General features: G+C 45.5%; 1 protein-coding gene across 3 annotated transcripts in view; it reads right to left on the minus strand.

Moving 5' to 3' along the window:
• TULP4 (TUB like protein 4) overlaps nt 1-19,048 on the minus strand; it is a 225,203-nt gene that overhangs the window by 68,456 nt on the left and 137,699 nt on the right. For all 3 annotated transcript variants that reach the window (XM_004278894.3, XM_049695450.1, XM_049695451.1), the window contains one exon: nt 6,548-6,676. In XM_004278894.3, the coding sequence (XP_004278942.1) occupies nt 6,548-6,676 (129 nt within the window). The remainder of the gene's footprint in view (nt 1-6,547; nt 6,677-19,048) is intronic.

Raw genomic sequence — 19,048 nt, forward strand, 5'->3', positions numbered from 1 at the left:
TACCAAGCTTTTCCAGAGTGGCTAAACCATTTCACATTCCCATCGGCAATATGTGTGAGTAGGTCCACACCTCACCAGCACTCGGTGTTGCCAGTCTTTTTTATTTTAGCTATTCTAGTAGGTGTGTAGTGGTAGGACACTGTGCTTTTAATTTGCATTTCCCCAATGACTAATATGCTGAGCATCATTTCATGTGCTTATTGATCACATGTACATCCTCTTTTGGAACCTTTCTATTCACATCCCTTGCCATATATATCTATTTGTATATCCGCTCACGTTCACCTATTCATTATATACGTAAATACACACACACATACACATATGTATACAGATATATAGAAGTTTTTGACCTTCTTATTGTGTTGTAAAAATTCTAGATACTATCCTTTATCTGAATATGTGCTGCAAATAATTCCTCCCGTTCTGTAACTTGCCTTTTCATTTTCTTAAGGATATCTTTCAAAAAGTAAGTTTTAAATTTTGATGAAGTCCAATATCAAGTTCTTTCTCTTACGTTTCATGCTTTTTGTATCCAATCCAAGAAATCTTTACCTAACCCAAGGGGGCAAACGCAAACTTTCCAGAAGAAGTGTACAGCTTTTACATTAATGTCTATGATTCATTTAAGTTTTGCACAGGGTGTATGGTAAGAATCAAGGTTCTACTTTTTAAATTTTAAATGCAGATATTCAGTTGCTTCTGCACCATTTGTCAAAAAGACTATTCCTTGGATGTCAAACAGACTTATCGTGGTGATCATTTCCCAGTAGATACAAATTCTGTTGTATACCTGAAACCAGTATGTTATATGTCAATTATACCTCAATTAAAAAAAAAAGATGGTTCTTCCCCCACTGAATTACCTGGGCATCTTTTATTTACCTTTGACCACCTTGTAATCTCTACCTTATCTACAGTTATGCTCAACTTTTCATTCATAAAATTATTTTAGGTTTCATCTTTCTTCTCTTACTCAAGGCTTGCCAGCAGTTTGTCTACTTCATTAATTTTTTTTCCAAAGAACAAATTTTTGAATTTGTTGATCTCCTCTACTGTATGATTTTTTCGCTATTGCATTAATTTCTACTTTTATTTAAATTATATTTTCTTTCTCCTTTTATTGGATTTACTCTGTTCATTTGATCAGAGTTTTATTCCTTTCTAATATACATAAATTAAGGATATATATTCTCTTTTTTAAAAAAAATAGTTTATTTATTTATTTAACTTCAGCTGCGTGGGGTCTTTGTTGCTGCGCGCAGGCTTTCTCTAGTTGTGGCGAGCAGGGTCTACTCTTCGTTGCGGTGCACGAGCTTCTCATTGTGGTGGTTTCTCTTGTTGCAGAACACGGGCTCTAGGCACGTGGGCTTCAGTAGTTGTGGCGTGTGGACTCAGTAGTTGTGGCTCGCGGGCTCTAGAGCTCAGGCTCAGCAGTTGTGGTGCATGGGCTTAGTTGCTCTGCGGCATGTGAGATCTTCCCGGAGCAGGGTTCGAACCCTTGTCCCCTGCACTGGCAGGCGGATTCTTAACCACTGCGCCACTAGGGAAGACCCTAGGATATCTATTTTCTTATATCACCACTTTAATCCTACCTCACAAGTTTTGATATGTGGACAGTCCGTTATCATTCAGATCTAAGCTTTTATAAATGGCCGTGAACTAGTTAACAATGCGTTTAAAAATGACCAAGTGTCCAGGTATTTGGTCAGCAATTTCCTTTCTTTTCTTTTTTTCTGGCCACGCTGCATGGCTTCTGGGATCTTAGTACCCTGACCAGGGACTGAACCTGGGCCCCGGCAGTGAAAGGGCCGAGTCCTAACCACTGGACCGCCAGGGAATTCCCACCAATTTCTTAAATTTATGTTTTTGTTATTAACTTCTAACCCATTCAGAAATCATGGTCCATAATCATGAGAGCTACCGATGGAAATTTGTTTAGGTTTTATGAATGCCCTGAAACAGGCCGGCAAACTATGGCCAGTGGGCCAAATCTATTTGCCGCCTATTTTTGTACAGTCCACAAACTATGGTTTTAAATGGGTAGGAAAAAATTTTGAGAGGAATGATACTTTGTTGTATGTGAAATTATATAAAATTCAAATTTTAGCATCCATAAATAAACTTTTTAACTTTATCAATATAACGTTTTCTGGTTTTCTTTTCCTTCTTGTTAGTACTTACGTAATATCCTCAATTCTGACTCCTCATCCACAAAGCCTAAAATATGTACTAACTTGCCCCTTCACAGAAAAAGTCTGCGAAACCTCAGAACATGATTAATTTTTGTAAACATTCTGTGTGTGTCTGAGAAAAATGTACGTTCTCTACTTGGTGGATTCAGTAACTACGAGTGTCCATTAGGTCAAGCTTGTTAACTGTGTTGCTCAGATCTTCTATATCTTTGCTGATTTTTTTTGTTGAAACTTCTCAGTATATCAATGAATTTATCAGTTTTTACTTTCAGTTCTGTCAATTTCCTTCATATATTTTGACGCTATTATTAATAAGTGCACACATATTTAAAATATCATCTTGGTAAACTACAGCTTTTATCATTATGTGGTAGCACTCTATAAACGAAACATTACTTTCTATCTTTAAGTCTATTTCATCCGAAAGTAACAGTTGCTACTCCAGCTTTCCTTTTTCCTGGATATTTGCTCAATACATCTTTTCCACCTTTTTACTTTAAACTTGTATATGTCCTTAAGTTTTAGGTGTGGCTCCTAATAGCATATAGCTATGTTTTTAAAAACGTAATCTGTCAAGCATCATCTTGATCCGTGAAGTCAGTCCATTTACATTTATTCTAATTATTGTTATATTTGGTCCTGTTTCTATCGCCTTAATTTACTTTTTCAGTTTGTATTTCCTTTTAAGTATTTTCTAACTTAAAAAAATGGATTATCTATCATCTTCATTATTGCTTATACTTGGAAATGTTCACCTTCATTGAAATTTGTAACGTTACTGGACTTTTCACACTTCAGGTAGTAATAAAACAAATGAACAAACACCAAAAGGACATGAACTTCTTGCTGTTTTCCCAGCAGGGGTTATAGGTTATCAGTGGTCAGCACGTCCCCCTCATGACAATGGCATGGGGGTGTGAGACAGCTCCTCGACAGCTGGTCTGAAGGTACCAGAAAAAGCTGTTTGTTTTTCAACTCAGAATCTTGGTTTCTCTGACCTTATGTTTCAACCAGTTACGTTATCTAGTTTTTCTTAAGAACTGAAAAGATTTTTTTTTTTTTTACAGACAACACATTAATTCTGCAATAAACTGTAAAAGTCCTTTCATTTTGCAAAGATAATGTTACTTATTTTCATGGGTTTTAACTCATTTATCTTTGTGCTAAAGGAAAAACATCTCACTAGAGTGAGAAAACGTATAGCCAGTGACAAGATGCTTCTCCAAGGCACCACCCATCTTACAGTCACAAAAAATGCTAACAGAGGATGTTTACATGATCTAATTGCGTTTATTAAATTAGGTTGGCATAGAGTGATAAGACTATACCAAAACTGGAAAAACAAAACCAGGGGAACTGAGTCCCTAGTGTGTTAAGGAAATAAGCAGAAAGCCCTCTGCTGTGGCCTAGCCGATGCGGGGGGCCGTGGCACTCCTGGCCCACGTTCAGGGCTCTCTCGACATGACTGACCAAAGCTGAGGAGCAGCCTGGACGGCCCGCCGCCCAAGACAGCCTTTCCTCTGACGGTCCGAGGCCTGGGCCTGGCACAGCCAGCCTGTGACCAATGCTATGAAATAATGCAGGCACTGCTCCAGACTCATTTTGGAAATAAAGGACTCATAATCATTTCCTGAAAAAAAGAGTGTTAAAGCTTCACTTGGCTTCTGCCAAATGTCTGATTACCTCACGACAATGAAAGGCCTGCTATATAACAAAGATCACCTGTCACCTCTTCTAAAGAGTAGCACTTCAAGGACGCTCCTCCTCCAGGCACAGAACTGTCCCTCCTGCCCCCAGACACCGCTCCCGGCGCGCGGACCCTCCACTCCCTCCACCAGTGAGCCATCCTCACTGGTGCATGACGCTTCTCATACAGGACGCGACTCCAACACAATTAAAAGCGGCCAAATCTCCCCCAAATGCAAGTGCTTAACGATAACAATTGCTCAATGGATTCTGAGGTCTGTAGAATCAGAGTGGGAAACAGCAAAGCTATATGAAGATCTGGATCAGATCACTAGATACAGTGATTACTCTGGTCGAACCTGAAAGGAACAGGCTTTTGGGAGATTCTAGGTGCTTCCAGATGGTCTATGGTCCATGTAAGCTCATTCACTTCCAGGTCTGAATTCATCCGTTCTTGTTTCTAACACGCTTTTTTTTTCCACCAAACTCTCAATGAAAAGAAAGGCTGAGGGTATATGGCGGTGGCAGAGGCCACACAGCTCTGACGTGGAGGTGACAGATGTCTCCCTCCTCAGAGAAGCTGCCGTCAGCAGGAGACAGTGTGGCAGCACCACCAGGCTGGGGGGGCCGGACTCGCCAATGGCAGTGAAGCCTGAGCTCTCTGGATGTACTATGAGTATATGCACCTCTGCTAAAGAGGAAACAGTTTATTGTCTGGGAACAAGACAGAGTTTCGGACTCAAACCTGGGTTCAAATTCTGGCTTTACAAACCATGAACCAACTTCCCTGGGTGAGTTACTCAACCTCCCTGAGCTGGGTTTTTTCTTCCATTAACTGAGAGTAACAGCATCTTCCCAACAGGGTTCCTGTGGAGGTGAGGGTTGACACCTGGAAAAGGCCAGCACTGAGTGCCATTCTGTAGGAGTAACACTCTGTAAGACCTCTTGCCGGCCAAGGTCTGAAGACATGTCTCACGTGACCACTGGGCCTTTCTAGGGAAAGGCTTCACTCTGGTGGATGGGAGAACAGCGGCACTTCAAAGACCCTCATGGGCAAGTGCAGAGGAGTTGCTGCCTCAAGGCCTGAAGCTGGTCTTTGGTGATGACGCTACGGCGACGACCTAAGGGCAGGTGCGCCCCGTGGTCGGCGGCTATGGGTGCTGGCACCTCGTGAGTGCTTCAGGCACCATCGCAACTTGTGGGGACGACCATCATGTGCAGACAGTGGCACAGCGTTCTCCACATTTAACCTGTTTTTTGGGGGGGGCTGTGCCACGCAACTTGCAGGATCTCAGCTCCCTGACCAGGGGCTGAACCCGAGCCACGGTAGCAAAAGCCTGGAATCCTAACCACTGGGCTACCAGGGAACTCCCTTCCATATGGAATCTTCTGTAATCCTCCCAAGTGATCCGTGGGGGCAGGCACCATTAAACTCCCTGTGTACAGATGAGGAAACTGAGGCACAGAAGTAAAGTATCTCCTACTGAAGTGTGACGGACCGAGACGCTGACTCCAGAGCTCATGCTCTTGACCACAGTGTCCACCTTCTAGGTGACGTGAACGTCTTATGGGCATGGAGGTTTCCACATCTGTGGCTCAATTTCAAGGTCAGTTAGTAGTCACAGCGTAGGCGCCACCTCTTCCTTTTTCCACTCACGGCGGAATACAGGATACCGGTAAGGCCTTACCAGAGTCAGTCAAAATTATTACACCGACCCTACCAAATAAATAAACTCACACAAAGAAGTGTGTTCTGTTTGCACCCAGAGGTAGCTTTGCCTCCTGTGATGGCATCTTACAAAGTTCCTCAGCCTGGCAGTAACTGCCAGTAAGAGCTTCATTCCCTGCAATTTTATGTCACCTCACCCATCTGCATCTTTCGGAGTTGGAGAGCTCGTAGCTTATTTAAGCAACAGATGGGAAGAGAGAGGGTGAGAATTCATTTCCTTAGGAATGTATAGAAAGGCAGTCACAGGGGAACCACCCCGGAGCCAAACAGACTAAGAAACCCCTTGTCAATGAAGGTTCCCCCAGCACTCGGGCCTGTCAAATCCTTGGCACGGGACCCGTGTCCTTAAACACACGAGACAGGAGCTCCGCGCAGCCGTCCTCGCGGGGAGGGAGAGCCAGGGCCATACCATCAGCCACGAGGACCCACGAAGTGGTTTTTAAAATAGCACAGCTCGGCAGGGCGTCCCTGGAGCAACTGTTTTCTTCAGAGCAGCGACAAATTGGTACCAGAAAGGGAGAGCTGAGTGATGACAACAGGTGGCCCCGCTAATTGAAACCTGACCGAAGGGACTGTGAAAAACTCAGCTTGGGGATTGGCTGTGAGAACGGTCATGTGGAGCTCCCCGTGAGAGAACTAGGAAGATGACAACACGGGAAAATACCTTCCACGGGGCAGCAAAGAAGCGCTACGCCAGGAGCGCTTCGCTAAATCGGAATTTAACAGGTAATCACACTGAGTGGTGAAAAACGACTTCACAGGTTTAATTAAAGCTTAAGGCCTGGAGCGTTCTCACAACAGCCGCAGAGTGGAAGAGAAGGAAGGACGATCCTTCTCTCGCTCTAGTGATGTACTCAACGGGCAGCACGAGAAGCAGGATGCTGGTTTCATTCATCTGCCCTCCGCCCTTCCCTGGAGGAGCGTCCTGCCCGCTCACCTGGGCCCCTCGGTCGTTGACCAGCTCCACAGACCACCGCCCTTCGTACTGGATCCACACGAATATCCCGCCGTCTGCGTCGCACGTGGCCAGCTTCTGGTACGGCTCGTTCCACCTCACCAACACGACCTAGGAAACGACCAAAAAGACACTTACTGCAGGGAAGGAGCCCGTGGGCCGCAATCACGTCTACGACGTTATCAGACCCAGAACTAACTAGAACGCACGGACAAAGGCAAGGACTCGGGGAGGATGGGGGGTGGGGAGTCCAGCAGAGAGGACACACGGCAGCGCCTCAGGGGACCAGGCCCACGTGACGTGGCCTCCTGACAAACAGCAGGCACCTGAGCAAACCACGAACCACAGCGCCGCAGCGCCCGTCGCCGTGACCGCAGAGCCGGCCCAGAGCCCACCCGTACACGGCCCTGCCTCCACAGTGCCAGGCTCGCTCGCCTGCGGGCCCTGGGCGGTGGGGAAACGATTTCCTACTGTGTGCACCTGAGGCAGGGCACTACTTGCTTGGTGCAGATGGAAGAAAGGGTGCGGCCTATGTAATCTCATTTTCTCCCAAAGTGAAATTCTCTGTACCTTTGCCAGGCTACATTATTTCCAACTAGTTCAGCATCTAAGCATGCCAATTTGGAAAAAATACACAGTTGAAATATCTAAGCTGTTCAGGATTTATCACAGAGGAAATACAAAGAAACTATAAGCTTCAAAACGGATGAGTATGAGAACTTAATTTTTAAATTTGGAAAATCCTGAACGTGGACAATCATTTTCATCTTTCTCAACTATCACTCGTTCATGTAAAAGGTGGCCGCAGGTAGGTGGTCTGTGGGATCAGCCCTCACAGAGCCCAGTAAAACCCGTAAGGGCACAGGGCTATGAAGTGGTCCCAGGAGGCACAAAACCAGCGCTGGGCTCCCCACGGGGAATGCTTCCGGAGGTCACCTGGCCCGCCCGCGCTGGTGACCGTGATCGTTTCCTTCGTTCAGCTCGTACTCATCAGATCCACGCTGCACGCTGCCGCGTGACCAACACGGAGGTGGAGAAGACAGGGCCTGCCCTCGGCAAGCGCAAAGTCCAGCTGGAAGCCAGAACAGCCATGGATACGTGGACACATACGGATGTATGTCAGTCAAATGAGGACTGTTACTAACCAGCAAGAGCACCCCTGCTGCTCACAAGATGCGAATCCCGTCTCCTCCCAGGACTTTGTGCCTAATAAGCTAACAACCCTCGTGAATACGTGGCACTGGTGCATAGGGTCCCCAAGTTCCACTTATGTTCTAAACCACTGACTGCGAGCGGCTGAGAGCAAGGACTGACCATCACAGGCCTCCAAAAGCACAGTTCCCTCCTCACCTCCATCTGCGTCCAAACCACAGACCGACACAGAAGCCCTGCCCCTTCTCAAAGCTGTACCATGGGCACCAGGGAGCCAGGAGAGGCCCCCCAGCCTTGATCCACCACACTTGGTGGTATCAGCATTTGTTGCAAGATGCATACTAAAATCCTCAAATTGTCCAAGAGGAAATTACTACCCACTTAAAATGTAAGGATACTGTAGCTCTTTTTTAAAACTGTGCATCAAGAGCTGAAACGCTGCAATCTTTTGAGACCTGGCACTTGTCGGCCAAATCTAAGCTAGTCAATGGCCCGCCTGCAAAACGGATGCAAGTTCCGTGGATGCAGACACTGCCAGCTGCCGGCAGCCCCATCTAGCTTTTGTCCCTCCACTGCGACTGCCTGTCCCTCTCTGGTCACTGCTCTGCAGGTGCCGCGCTCACACCACCTGCTATAACCACAGGTTTACGTGCACCCTCCTCCCCCTGAGCTGCGCCACCGGAGGAAAAGGGCAGAGGCATGCTCACCTCTGAACACTGACACACAGGAATGCTGAGCATATCATGCCAAACAGCCACACGTAAGTTAACGATTCTCATTCAGTTACGCTTTGAAAACTACTTCAAGTAGGTTACTTTCGACTCCCAAAGGCATTTTAACAAGAGCCAATACTGACAGACTGCCTATTACAAACCATTAGGCTGTGAGGATAGAAAGTTAGGAAATCTTTGTCCCTGCGGAGTTCAGTTCACTAAACAGACATAATACCCTGCTCTGTATGCAAGTACAGAGCTGTGAACATACACAGGAGGGGCCTCCAAACAGGCGGACGGGAGGGCAACAAATCCAGATTCATGTTTTTAAAGTCTAGCTTTAAAAATTCTGTATTTAAATTACTGATCTAATTTTTAAAAATAGTAAAACCAACACAATTAAAGTCTTTAAATGCACCGCACTGAATGTATCATAAAATTTAGAATTTCCAAGTAGCCAATAAAAACCAACTTCATAAACTTTCGGACCCAACAACAATCGGCCTGAGCAGTGCCGCCCACAATGTGCTGCAATATGGTCCCTCAAGACACCTGCATCACCTAAGCCCACAATCACAAATGCACTTCAGGATGGCTACAAGAGGGCGGAATATGACAAATAAGAACACTTATTTCCTAAGTTAAATACAGTGAACATTCATCTACTATGACCTTCCTTATAATATTTGATGACAAGGCATCACATTTCAGAGAACAGAGGTTAGTCACATTTTCTATACTTTTGCCTTTTTCCTTTAACAACCATCGCCACACATGATTGCATATTTAGTTATTATCAGTAACAAAACCTCTCTTCTTCATGAAGACAGCCTGCAAGTCGCAGCATGACACAAACACAAAAGAGCAGAGGCAAAAAAATGTTTTAAAGTTATTTCTAATGTTAAAAATGTCTTGGTCTTATGACAACACAGTAGTAGTTGTTGGAGAAACAAAGAGTTCACAGACTCAATGTCATCTTTTCTTAATTCCTGATCCGTTGAGATGCAGCAGTAAACAGAAGTGCAGTCCCCATACACACACTTCTTTGCTGTGAGTATAACCGGTATAACTGAATATAGGTGGGTTGCTCCCCTAAATTAGAGGGAGAAATCTTTCCAGTGATCCTTGGTTTAAAAATAAAGTTAAACTGCGATGTTGTTTCCCTGGATTAGTTTTCTCATTTCCGCTCTCGTCTGCGATTCGGAGCTGCCCGTCTTATCTCCCGGCCGCTTATTTCCTGTTCTGCGAATCCCTCCAGTCTGCTTGGCAATGTCAGGACATACCAGAGTGTTGAGGAATTACCAAGCAGGGGCCAGCTGGGTTCTCAGTTGCCCAGATGACGTGGCAGGGTGCTAGGCAGCTGCCCAGGCATTCTAAGGCAGCGCTTGCTTCCCTTTTAAAGGAAAACGGGGCTCCTGTTTGCTTTGGGCACAAAAGAACTTCAGCATTTAACATGTTAGCTGAAGTATGTGTTCCTCTACAGACAGAGGCTAAGCCAAGTTCTGACCCAGGTCTTTGATTAGTCCCCAAAATGCTAGCCTGTCGCCCTCTCCAATGTAAGGTTTCTATCATTTTACAGCTATTCTTATCAATCAATACTTATTGAGTAAAATTAACGGCAGAGAAATCTACACTAAAAATACAGTGCAGGTCTGCTGAAGGCCTATTTGGGCTGTACTCTAATGCCCTCAATAAGTCACTTCACCTCCTACTTCTAGAACTATTTTTAGGCAGAACAAAACTCTAGTGCCAGTTAATCCAAGGCACCAGTTCATCCAAGAATGTTCATCGTTTGAGGCAGGAACCCTTCAAATGCTGTTGGTAGATATAATTTCTACTTTACAGATATATACAGGAAACTACCGCAGTGAACAACCAGTATCACCAATGTTCAGAAATATTTCCCTTAACCCTAAAAGAATGTAATTTGGACATACCTTAAATACAAATAGCTCAAGTTATAAATCTCTGTAAGTGATTATTACCACTCAGTTCTTATTCTGTAATTTATTAAGCGAAACAGCACTAACTTCACTTGTACAAGAAAAACAAAATGAGTGCCAACTGAATTTTAGATACATTTAGCTGTTTTTTAACAAAGAACCAAAAGCACCCTGAAACAGAGGCTGGAAGAAATTCAATGTGGACAACGGCTTCATGCCCACCAGCATGACAGTCCCGTGAGGTCCAGAGCTCAGCCCCGGCCGCACCGCTCACCAGGTGCATGGCCTCGGGCACCCTGTTGACCCGCTTGGGTCCCTTTTCCTCATCTGCAACGGGGGTAACAGCAGCAATCCTTCTAGAGCTATTGTGAAAACTACGATGAGAAAGGACCTTAGGGCAGCAGCAGGCACACAGCAACGTGCCCCTGCCCAGTTCTGGTGCACGCATTCACGCCCCGCACACCGTCTCTGGTTCTCGCCAGCCTGACGGTTTCTTTGCATCTGTACTCCTGAGGCCCGGCATGACGGCAGGCACACAGCAGCACTCCACAAATCTTTCTAAATTAAAATATTCCTGAAGGACGATTAACCGTGTTTCTTTAGAATTTTATACTGTTCTCTTTCAACACTAAGATGTTAAGACTAGTCCAAGTGAGATTTGGGGCGGGGCGGGGGGCATCAACAGTTGTACTGAGACAAAACTGACATACCATACAACCCATTTAAAAAGTAAAACTCACTGGTTTTTGTATCATTTATAGAGCTGTGCAATCATCTCAGTAAATGCTAGAACATCTTCATCAGCCTCCAGTACTCCCTTCAGCCCGAGACAATCACTGGTCTTTCGTCTGTTCATATCTGCCTATTTTGGACACTGCATATAAATGCAATCCCACAATGTGTGGCCTTTGGTGCCTGGCTTCTTTCACTCAGCATAATGTTTTCAAGGTTTATCCATGTTGGAGCCTGTGCCCGTATTTACTTCCTTTATATGGTCAAATAGTATTCCACTGTATGGATATACCATTTTGTTTATCCATTCAGTTGATAATTACCTGGGTTGTTTCCACCTTTCGGCTATTATGAATAATACTGCTATGAACATTTGTGTATCAGTTTTTATTTTCTTGGGTATATGCCTAGGGGTGGAGTTGCTGAGTCAAACGATTAATTCTACATTTAACTTCTTGAGGAACTGCCAGACTGTCTTCCAAAGTGGCTGCTCCAATTTACATTCCCAGCAACAATGTATGAGGTTCCAGTTTCTTCACATTCTCTCCAACACTTGCTACTATGTCTTTTTGATTATAGCCATCCTAGTGGGTGTGAAGTGGTTTTGATTTGCATTTCCCTGATGGCTAATGGTTTTGAGCATCTTTGCAAGTGCTTACTGGGCATCTGTTTACCTTTTTTGAAGAAATGTCTATTCAGATCCTGTGCCCCTTTTTAATTGGGTTGTCTTTTTTATTAGTGAGTTGCAAGAGTTTCTCTTCCTAAGCCTTTTGAAACACTCTGTTTGAGGGAAATTTTTGCTTTTATTTCCACATAATCTATTTCTCTCATTTACATGTTCACAGATCCAGTCTTCATTCAATTCAATATGCTGATAAGAACTCCATGAAGGAAATGGTTCAGGGACAATAAGGGAATTCAGAAAACACGGATCTATGGTTTTCTAAGCCCTAGGCCAGGGACCAGGGTGCTGCTACGTGGTTCTAAACCTGAATCTGAATTTGTCTGGAGGTGACTTCCGCAGTCCTGGCTCCCCAAGACGCTTCTCAGGAAACTCACAGCTACGCACTCCTTCCTGATGTTTTCCAAACCTTCTTGTTGGAAAATAATACATCTTCTTTTTGGGGAGAGTTTATATTATCAGGCAGGACTGAGTTAGGAAAAAAAGAGCTCTATCAAGTCTCCTGACACGAATGCAAAATTACCGTCCCTAGCCTTCTCATCTACTAGGTGGCAGTGAGAGTCTTCCACTAAAGCAATATATAAAATGCTTTGAATGGCTTCATCCAAAAGTACAGTCTGTAGGAAACCCAACAGTCAGTACCTTCATCTCCTGGCCATTTTCTGATTTGTGCATTTCTCAAACCAGTGCAGTGAATACTCCCTGTGACTCCCACTTCCATCCTTCTCTGTCCCATCTCAGTTGCCATCTCCCAAGCAGAATTTTACTGGAAAGTATGTTCAGTCACAAACACTGTTCCCTGAGGTTACAGAGCACCTTACCAGGGCTAAGCATGTGTTCTCCATCATCACCTCCCACTTATTCTCGCACAGATACTCTTGGTATAGACAACGGTTACTGGCTTTAGCCAACTGAGAGCTGACACGACCACGCAGTCTCACAGATGAGGATGGGGGCAGCCAGCATGAGGTCACGCAGAACGCTCGAGGTAGGTCAGGCTCCAGGCCAGAGCCTCAGTCTCCTCGCTCCGGTCCAGGGCACTTGGTCTCCACAACCAAACTGGCCCGGGGCCATCCATCCCTCAGCCCCACCAAGGCGCTGCTCACGGGACACACACAGATGGAGCAGACGTCCTGCCCTCAAGGAGCGCCTGGGGGAGCTTGGAGAAGCCGCCTCATGTCTTCTTTCTTACTCCTGCTGTCAGACTTCTGCGATGCAGAAATATTCTCAAAAACAGCTGTACCAACAAACTCTAATTCTGACAGAAGAAAACAAAAATCATATACTAAAGAGAAATAAACTAAAACATTAGTGGTGGTGAAGTAAAGGGATTTTCATCAGAATTTTTCTACATTTTCTGATCTTCCCACAATGAACGTATTTCCAGCTTCACCTATTTCTGTAGCAAGGAAGTTGAACACTTTCTTTTCGTAATAATAATAATAATAAAGAGTCTGAAAGTCATTTTCACATACATTAGCTTATTTTATCTTCACAGATATCTTAGGAGGAGGTATTACCGTTATTCTAACCTCCCATTTCACAGATTTAAAGAGTGGAGCTGAGAGAAGGTACAAATATTTCCATAGCCTTTTTTAAAAAACTTAAAAAAGAGTTTTCACAATATTTATGGCAGACATAACAGTTTAAAGAAAAATTCACCTGAAGTAATGTCCTCATTCAGCTTAGGAAAATATCACCAGGACCATTGGAAGCCCCCGTGTGCTCCTCCCACACCTCAGCCCTCCCTCCTCTGAGGAAAAAAACACTTCCTGGGCATTTCATGTTTTTAATTCACATGCATTTTTATACCCACGTACGCATCCTCACTTCAGTATTTCGTGTTTCTTTAAAAATTTTAAATATTACAGAAAACACTAAACATACACCCAAGAAGAGCAACCAGGATCATAAGCTTCCACGTACCTGCCGTCCAGCTTACACATGACCAGCCTTTCTGCCTGTTCTCAAGCTTTAAAACCTCTATGCATTCTTTAGCTCAGCATTAGGCTGTGAAATTCATCCTTGTTGACAAGCGTGGCTCCAACTCGCCCGTTCTCACTGCTTCATCGCAGTCACTGTGACGACACCACGGTTTGTTACCTCATCCCCTTGCTGACAAACATTTAGGCTGCCTTCCCTTTCTTTCCCGCTTTTATTACACTAGCACTGCTGCTTATAACCATGCTGCCACCAGCCCCCTGTGAACCAGAGCAGGGCTCCCCTGAGTCTGCACTGGGGAACAGCTGGAGCAGAGGCAGGCGCAGCTCTGCCTTCGCCAGACGGTGCCGGGTCACTTTCCAGAGCGAGCCGACAGTGCACATCCCAACAGCAGTCCAGCTGTGCCTCAGATCCTAATGCACTCGACCCTGCCAGACTTCAAAATGTTTTCCAATCAGACACGTGTAAAATCATTTCAGATTCTGCTTCTGAGTTTCTCCGTATCTCCACAGACTTTCACATTCTATTCTACTTGACACGTCTCAGTGCCATGCTCTGAGGAGACAGACCGAGGCTCTTCCTTCTCTCTGCCCCTCGCCGCCCCTCCACCGTGCTTCCGGACAACGGTTTCTCAGCTCCCGGCTGTGCACCCACCACCGAGGCCTCCCTTCATGGCCTCCTCCAAGAAGAAATCAGAGTCGTCTTATGAACCCGACAGGCATCTCTAGGCACCTGCCACACAGCCACCGCCGGGCCCACCAAGGGCGAGCAGCACAGGAGGTACAGCCGTGCCCTGGAGGAGCCGGGCTGTGGGCAGAGGGAGGGGGCAGACTGGGCAGGTGGTGGGCTCTGGCGGCCCAAAGACCCGACCAGCTCAGCACACGTCACATCACTCTTGAGGCCCTCCTCTCCATTCCTCTGGGCTGACGTGCCGTGGCTCGAAAGTGGATATCCCACAGGGCCGGCGAGCCTGGAGAGCTCCCAAATGGGAGGCTGAAGCCGGCAGAGCCGCAAAGGGGGCCCAGGGCCACTCCAGCGTGGATCTTGAGTTAAGCCTTGAAGCTGGTGCAGGATTTCCCTCAACGCGCAGTTCAAACGTCACTTACTCTGTGGCAATGTCGCCACCTCTCGTGGGCAGAACTGCGTCTTCTGTGTCCCCAGCCCCCGGCCCGGCCTTCCTCCAGCTCTGCCCACAGCCGCCCCGTCCCGCGGTGGACAGGCTCCAGGCTCCAGGAGGGAGGTCTGTGCCCGGAAGAGGAAGAATGGCAGCTGACATTCACTAAGGCACTGGCCTCACCCCTCGGTAAGTCTTCTCTACCGGCGTCTCGGTGATGGTCCCTGAAAGCAGAGCCTGGGACGGGGACCCGCGCACTGAAGCCTTTCCCTGTGGGTCCTCCCAGGACAAAGGCAGTGAGCGAGGCAGGACAGGTCTGGGGTGTAAGGGAAGGACACATGTCACTGGAGACCGGCTTCCTCAGCCTGACCCACAGGGAGCCCTGGTGTGTGGCTCCGGCACAGCTGGCCCCGCTCTGAGGCAGGGGTGGCCTCCAGTGCCACCCCGGGCATTGGTCATGGGCTGCTGGCCGCTTGGCGGGAACGGGGACGGGGGAGTGGAGCAGGGGACCAGCTGGCAGCTGGACGCCTCAGTGGCCAACGCGCACCGCGGCTGGGGGACGGTGCACACAGCGGCCTCCAGCGCCCCTCAGTCTCCCCTTTGCCAGCTCTTCCTCTTCTGGCCTCCGAGGGGCGCAGAGCTCCAGGCTCAGTCCTGACCCTGCCCTCTTCAGTCTACTCTGACTGCCTAGTCATCTGATCTAGTCTCAGCTTTAAATCCATGGTCTAACCATCTAAGCACGATGACTTCCAAGTTCTTGTCTTCAATCCCTTACTCTAGATCCTGCCCAACATCTCTACTTGGAGGCCAGACAGGCCTGGCAAACTCGGTACATCCCTAATAGGTCTCTTCCCACCCCCACCCCCCGCCCCGGTGCTCTTCACCCACGTGAATGACACCATCTGTCAACAGCAGGAACACGGACAGCAAAGCAGACTTCCCTCCCTGCCTCTCAGGCCCATCAGCTGGGTGGGGGGCCCGTCTGGGCAGAGACACAGTGCTGCCCCCCTGTCAAGGGCAAGGCTTCCTGCAGTGTGGGTGGTGTCCCCTCTGTGGCTGTTAAGTAACGAAGGATGAAAACCTCGGCCAGTGCAGAAAAGATTACTCTCTGCTTGATCTTCACCACCCTGTTCTATGTCTTAACTGTGGCGCTAGCTCCAACGTGTTTCTTTAGATATGGCCTTAATGCTCATGAAAAACAATCCCCTGCCTAACTGGAAACTAGAGGAGAAACTCAAAGAAAGGAACTGAGAACGTGTTTGAAGACAATGGTGCACTATACAAATATCAGCTCCTGGGGTTACTGCCAAAGGGTAAACAACTCTTTAAATTCCTAAGACTTTAAATTTTAGAATAGTCTTAGATTTACAGAAAACCGCACAGATAGTACAGAGGTCCCATACATGTCCCATACCTAGTTTCCCCTATTATTAAGATCTTACATTTGCATGGTATATTGCCACAATTAATAAATCAATATGGATATATTATTATTGACCAAAGCCCATGCTTTATTCAAATTTCCTTAATTTTAATGTAGTGTCTTTTATCTGTTCCAGGACCCCACTTCGAGTACCACATTTAGTCATCACGTTTCCTCAGGCTCCTCTTGACTACAACAAGAAAGTCTCTCAAACGTCCCTTCTTTTCGCTGACTTGGACAGCTCTGAGGAGAACTCGTAGGTGTCCTCCAATGAGGGTATGTGTGATGTTTTCCTCGTGATAGGCTGGAGTTAGGAGTTTGGGGGGACGACCACAGAGGTGAAATGCCATCAGTGGTACACTCTCTCAACATGACCTGTCGCTGTTGAAGTTTAACTCGGATCACCTGGTTAAGTAGTCTCCGTTCAGTTTCTCCACTGTGAACTGACTCTGCCTTTCCCCCTTTCCTCACCTGTACTCTTCGGAAGGAAGTGACCACGGGCAGCCCACACTTCAGGACTGGCGTTATGCTCCACCTCCTTGAGGGAGGAGTGTCTACATAAATTACTTACAACCCTTCTGCTCAGGAGATTTGCCCTTTCTCCACTAATTTTACCAGTATGGACACTAATAGAATTAACGGATGTCTGCTCTACATTCTAGGTTATAATCCAACACCACTCCATGTATTTTGCTGCTCAGACTGTTCCTTCTTTGGCCACTGGGAGCAGTTTCAGTTGGTTCCTCCGTCCCTTTGACACACCCCCGACACTGTATGTGTTTCGTTTTGTTTTCTGAGTGCCATCTTTTTTTCTGACACCACGAGATGCGCCAGACTCATGTGTATTTCCTGCTCCAGTCCTTAAATAAGACATTTCTCCATGGAACCCTGGTTCCTTTTACTGGAAGATGGTACTAGAAACTAAGGTCTGCGTCTAGATCCAAGAAACCAAGATCTAGGTGTGCTCATTGCTACTTGGGTAGGTAAACGGCTTTTGACATTAAAAAAATCAACAAATTACAAGATGAGCCTGGGACATCTTAGTATCCCACAAGGCAAAACAGATACCAAAAGACCTCTAGACCCAACTGGAAAGGGCTCCCAGGAACCAAGGACGGAACAATTTGAGCAACAAAAAGTGCAAGGCGCTGAGACAAGTACCTTAAAATTCATGCATGCTAAAATCCATGAGTTCACGACAATCCTAAAAAGTAAAATCCTCACTGTTAACTTTTAGAGAATGGTATAGAACTTCTGCCCTGAAACCAGGCACAAAAAGGGGGGAAAAAACCAAAACCCACATTTATCCTGCCATTATTTACAAACACTACCCCAAAACAAACAAACAGTTGATGAGGCAAAGTTTTTCTTGGTGTAAGTATTCCAGTTAATAAATAAAGAAGGAACGACAAAATTAGGATATCATTTTGCAACTACTAATGGAACCATGGCTGTAGGTGAAAGGTTGATGGGACTGCAGTATGAATGGATCAAACTGACAATCCCTAACTCACCAATGTAAACATCACAAAAAGGCAGACAATCATGTATTACATGCCTCCTGATGGAAGTGCATGACGCCATCCATGAAGCAATTCCAAAACAATACCCACCCCCCCGCCCCCCAAAAAGTCAAACTTGAAGTCTCTAGACCTTAACAACTAGTTTACAAGAAATACAGAAGACAGAAAAACAGACTAAAGAACATCCTGGGGAGGTAATCAGGAAAATCCACTTTTCCTACAGAATTTCTCATGTTCTGGGTTTTCCTAAAGCAAGGAAAACAATAAAGAGATGAGGAACCTATAGATTAAAAGATTTAAAGGGCATAGCAAACTAATGCGATTCATGTAACGGACCTTGTTTGGATCTGACTCTCAGAACTCAAAAAAAAAAAAACCTCAATGTTTTCTAAAAGGTAAAAGATTTCATAGACCTTTCACCAAAGAAGTTATATAGATGACAAATAAGCACATGAAAAGATACTCAACATCATTTGTTATTAATAAATGCTAACTAGAAGCACAGTGTGACAACCCTACTGTTGAGTCATTAGAATGACTCAAATTAACTTCTGAGGATACTTATTAGCACTTGTGTTCAAGTCTCAGCTTTTTTTAACTGATCCTTGTACTCCTCTGAAAGAAACAAAGGAAATATATTACCTGTTCCCCCTGCTGTAAATTTCATAAGTATTAAGTCAGGTCCAACAGTGTCTTTCAATAGAAAGGCTAAAGGGACTTGGGCTTTTATCCTGTTGGTAATGAAGGCTGTTGTTCTTTTTAACATAGGTACACTTTACACAGGTATCAGATCATTGTGATACCCATTATGCACAGAGTACTGAGAGCATTCTTTTTCAAGCTTCAAGTTACATTTTAGTTAGAATCCGTTAAATCATAAGATAATGTGCCAGGCAGTGTATCTCAAAGAAGGACCTAGAAACATATCAGATTTGGGGGCATGGTTTGTGGGGCTGGAATACGTGGAATTTGAAAAAAGCATATTAAGCATAATTAAAGCATACTAAGTATAATTGCTTTGATTTACTTTTTTAAAACTTGTTATTAAAGTATACTACACATGCTTTAATTGATTTTCAGTCATTTCTTTTGAAATTTCAAACAACATTAAAGGAGGATGTAAGATTTTATCACTGGCTATCATACAGAACTAAACATTTCTGGTAAAACATGATTCACACACATAAACAAAAAGCTCAAAACCAGTGTCACACGCACCAAATTCGATTGCAACACTGTATTACTATTTCCTTTTACACA

This window comes from Orcinus orca, chromosome 12, assembly GCF_937001465.1.
Source record: "Orcinus orca chromosome 12, mOrcOrc1.1, whole genome shotgun sequence".
Taxonomy (NCBI): Eukaryota; Metazoa; Chordata; class Mammalia; order Artiodactyla; family Delphinidae; genus Orcinus; species Orcinus orca.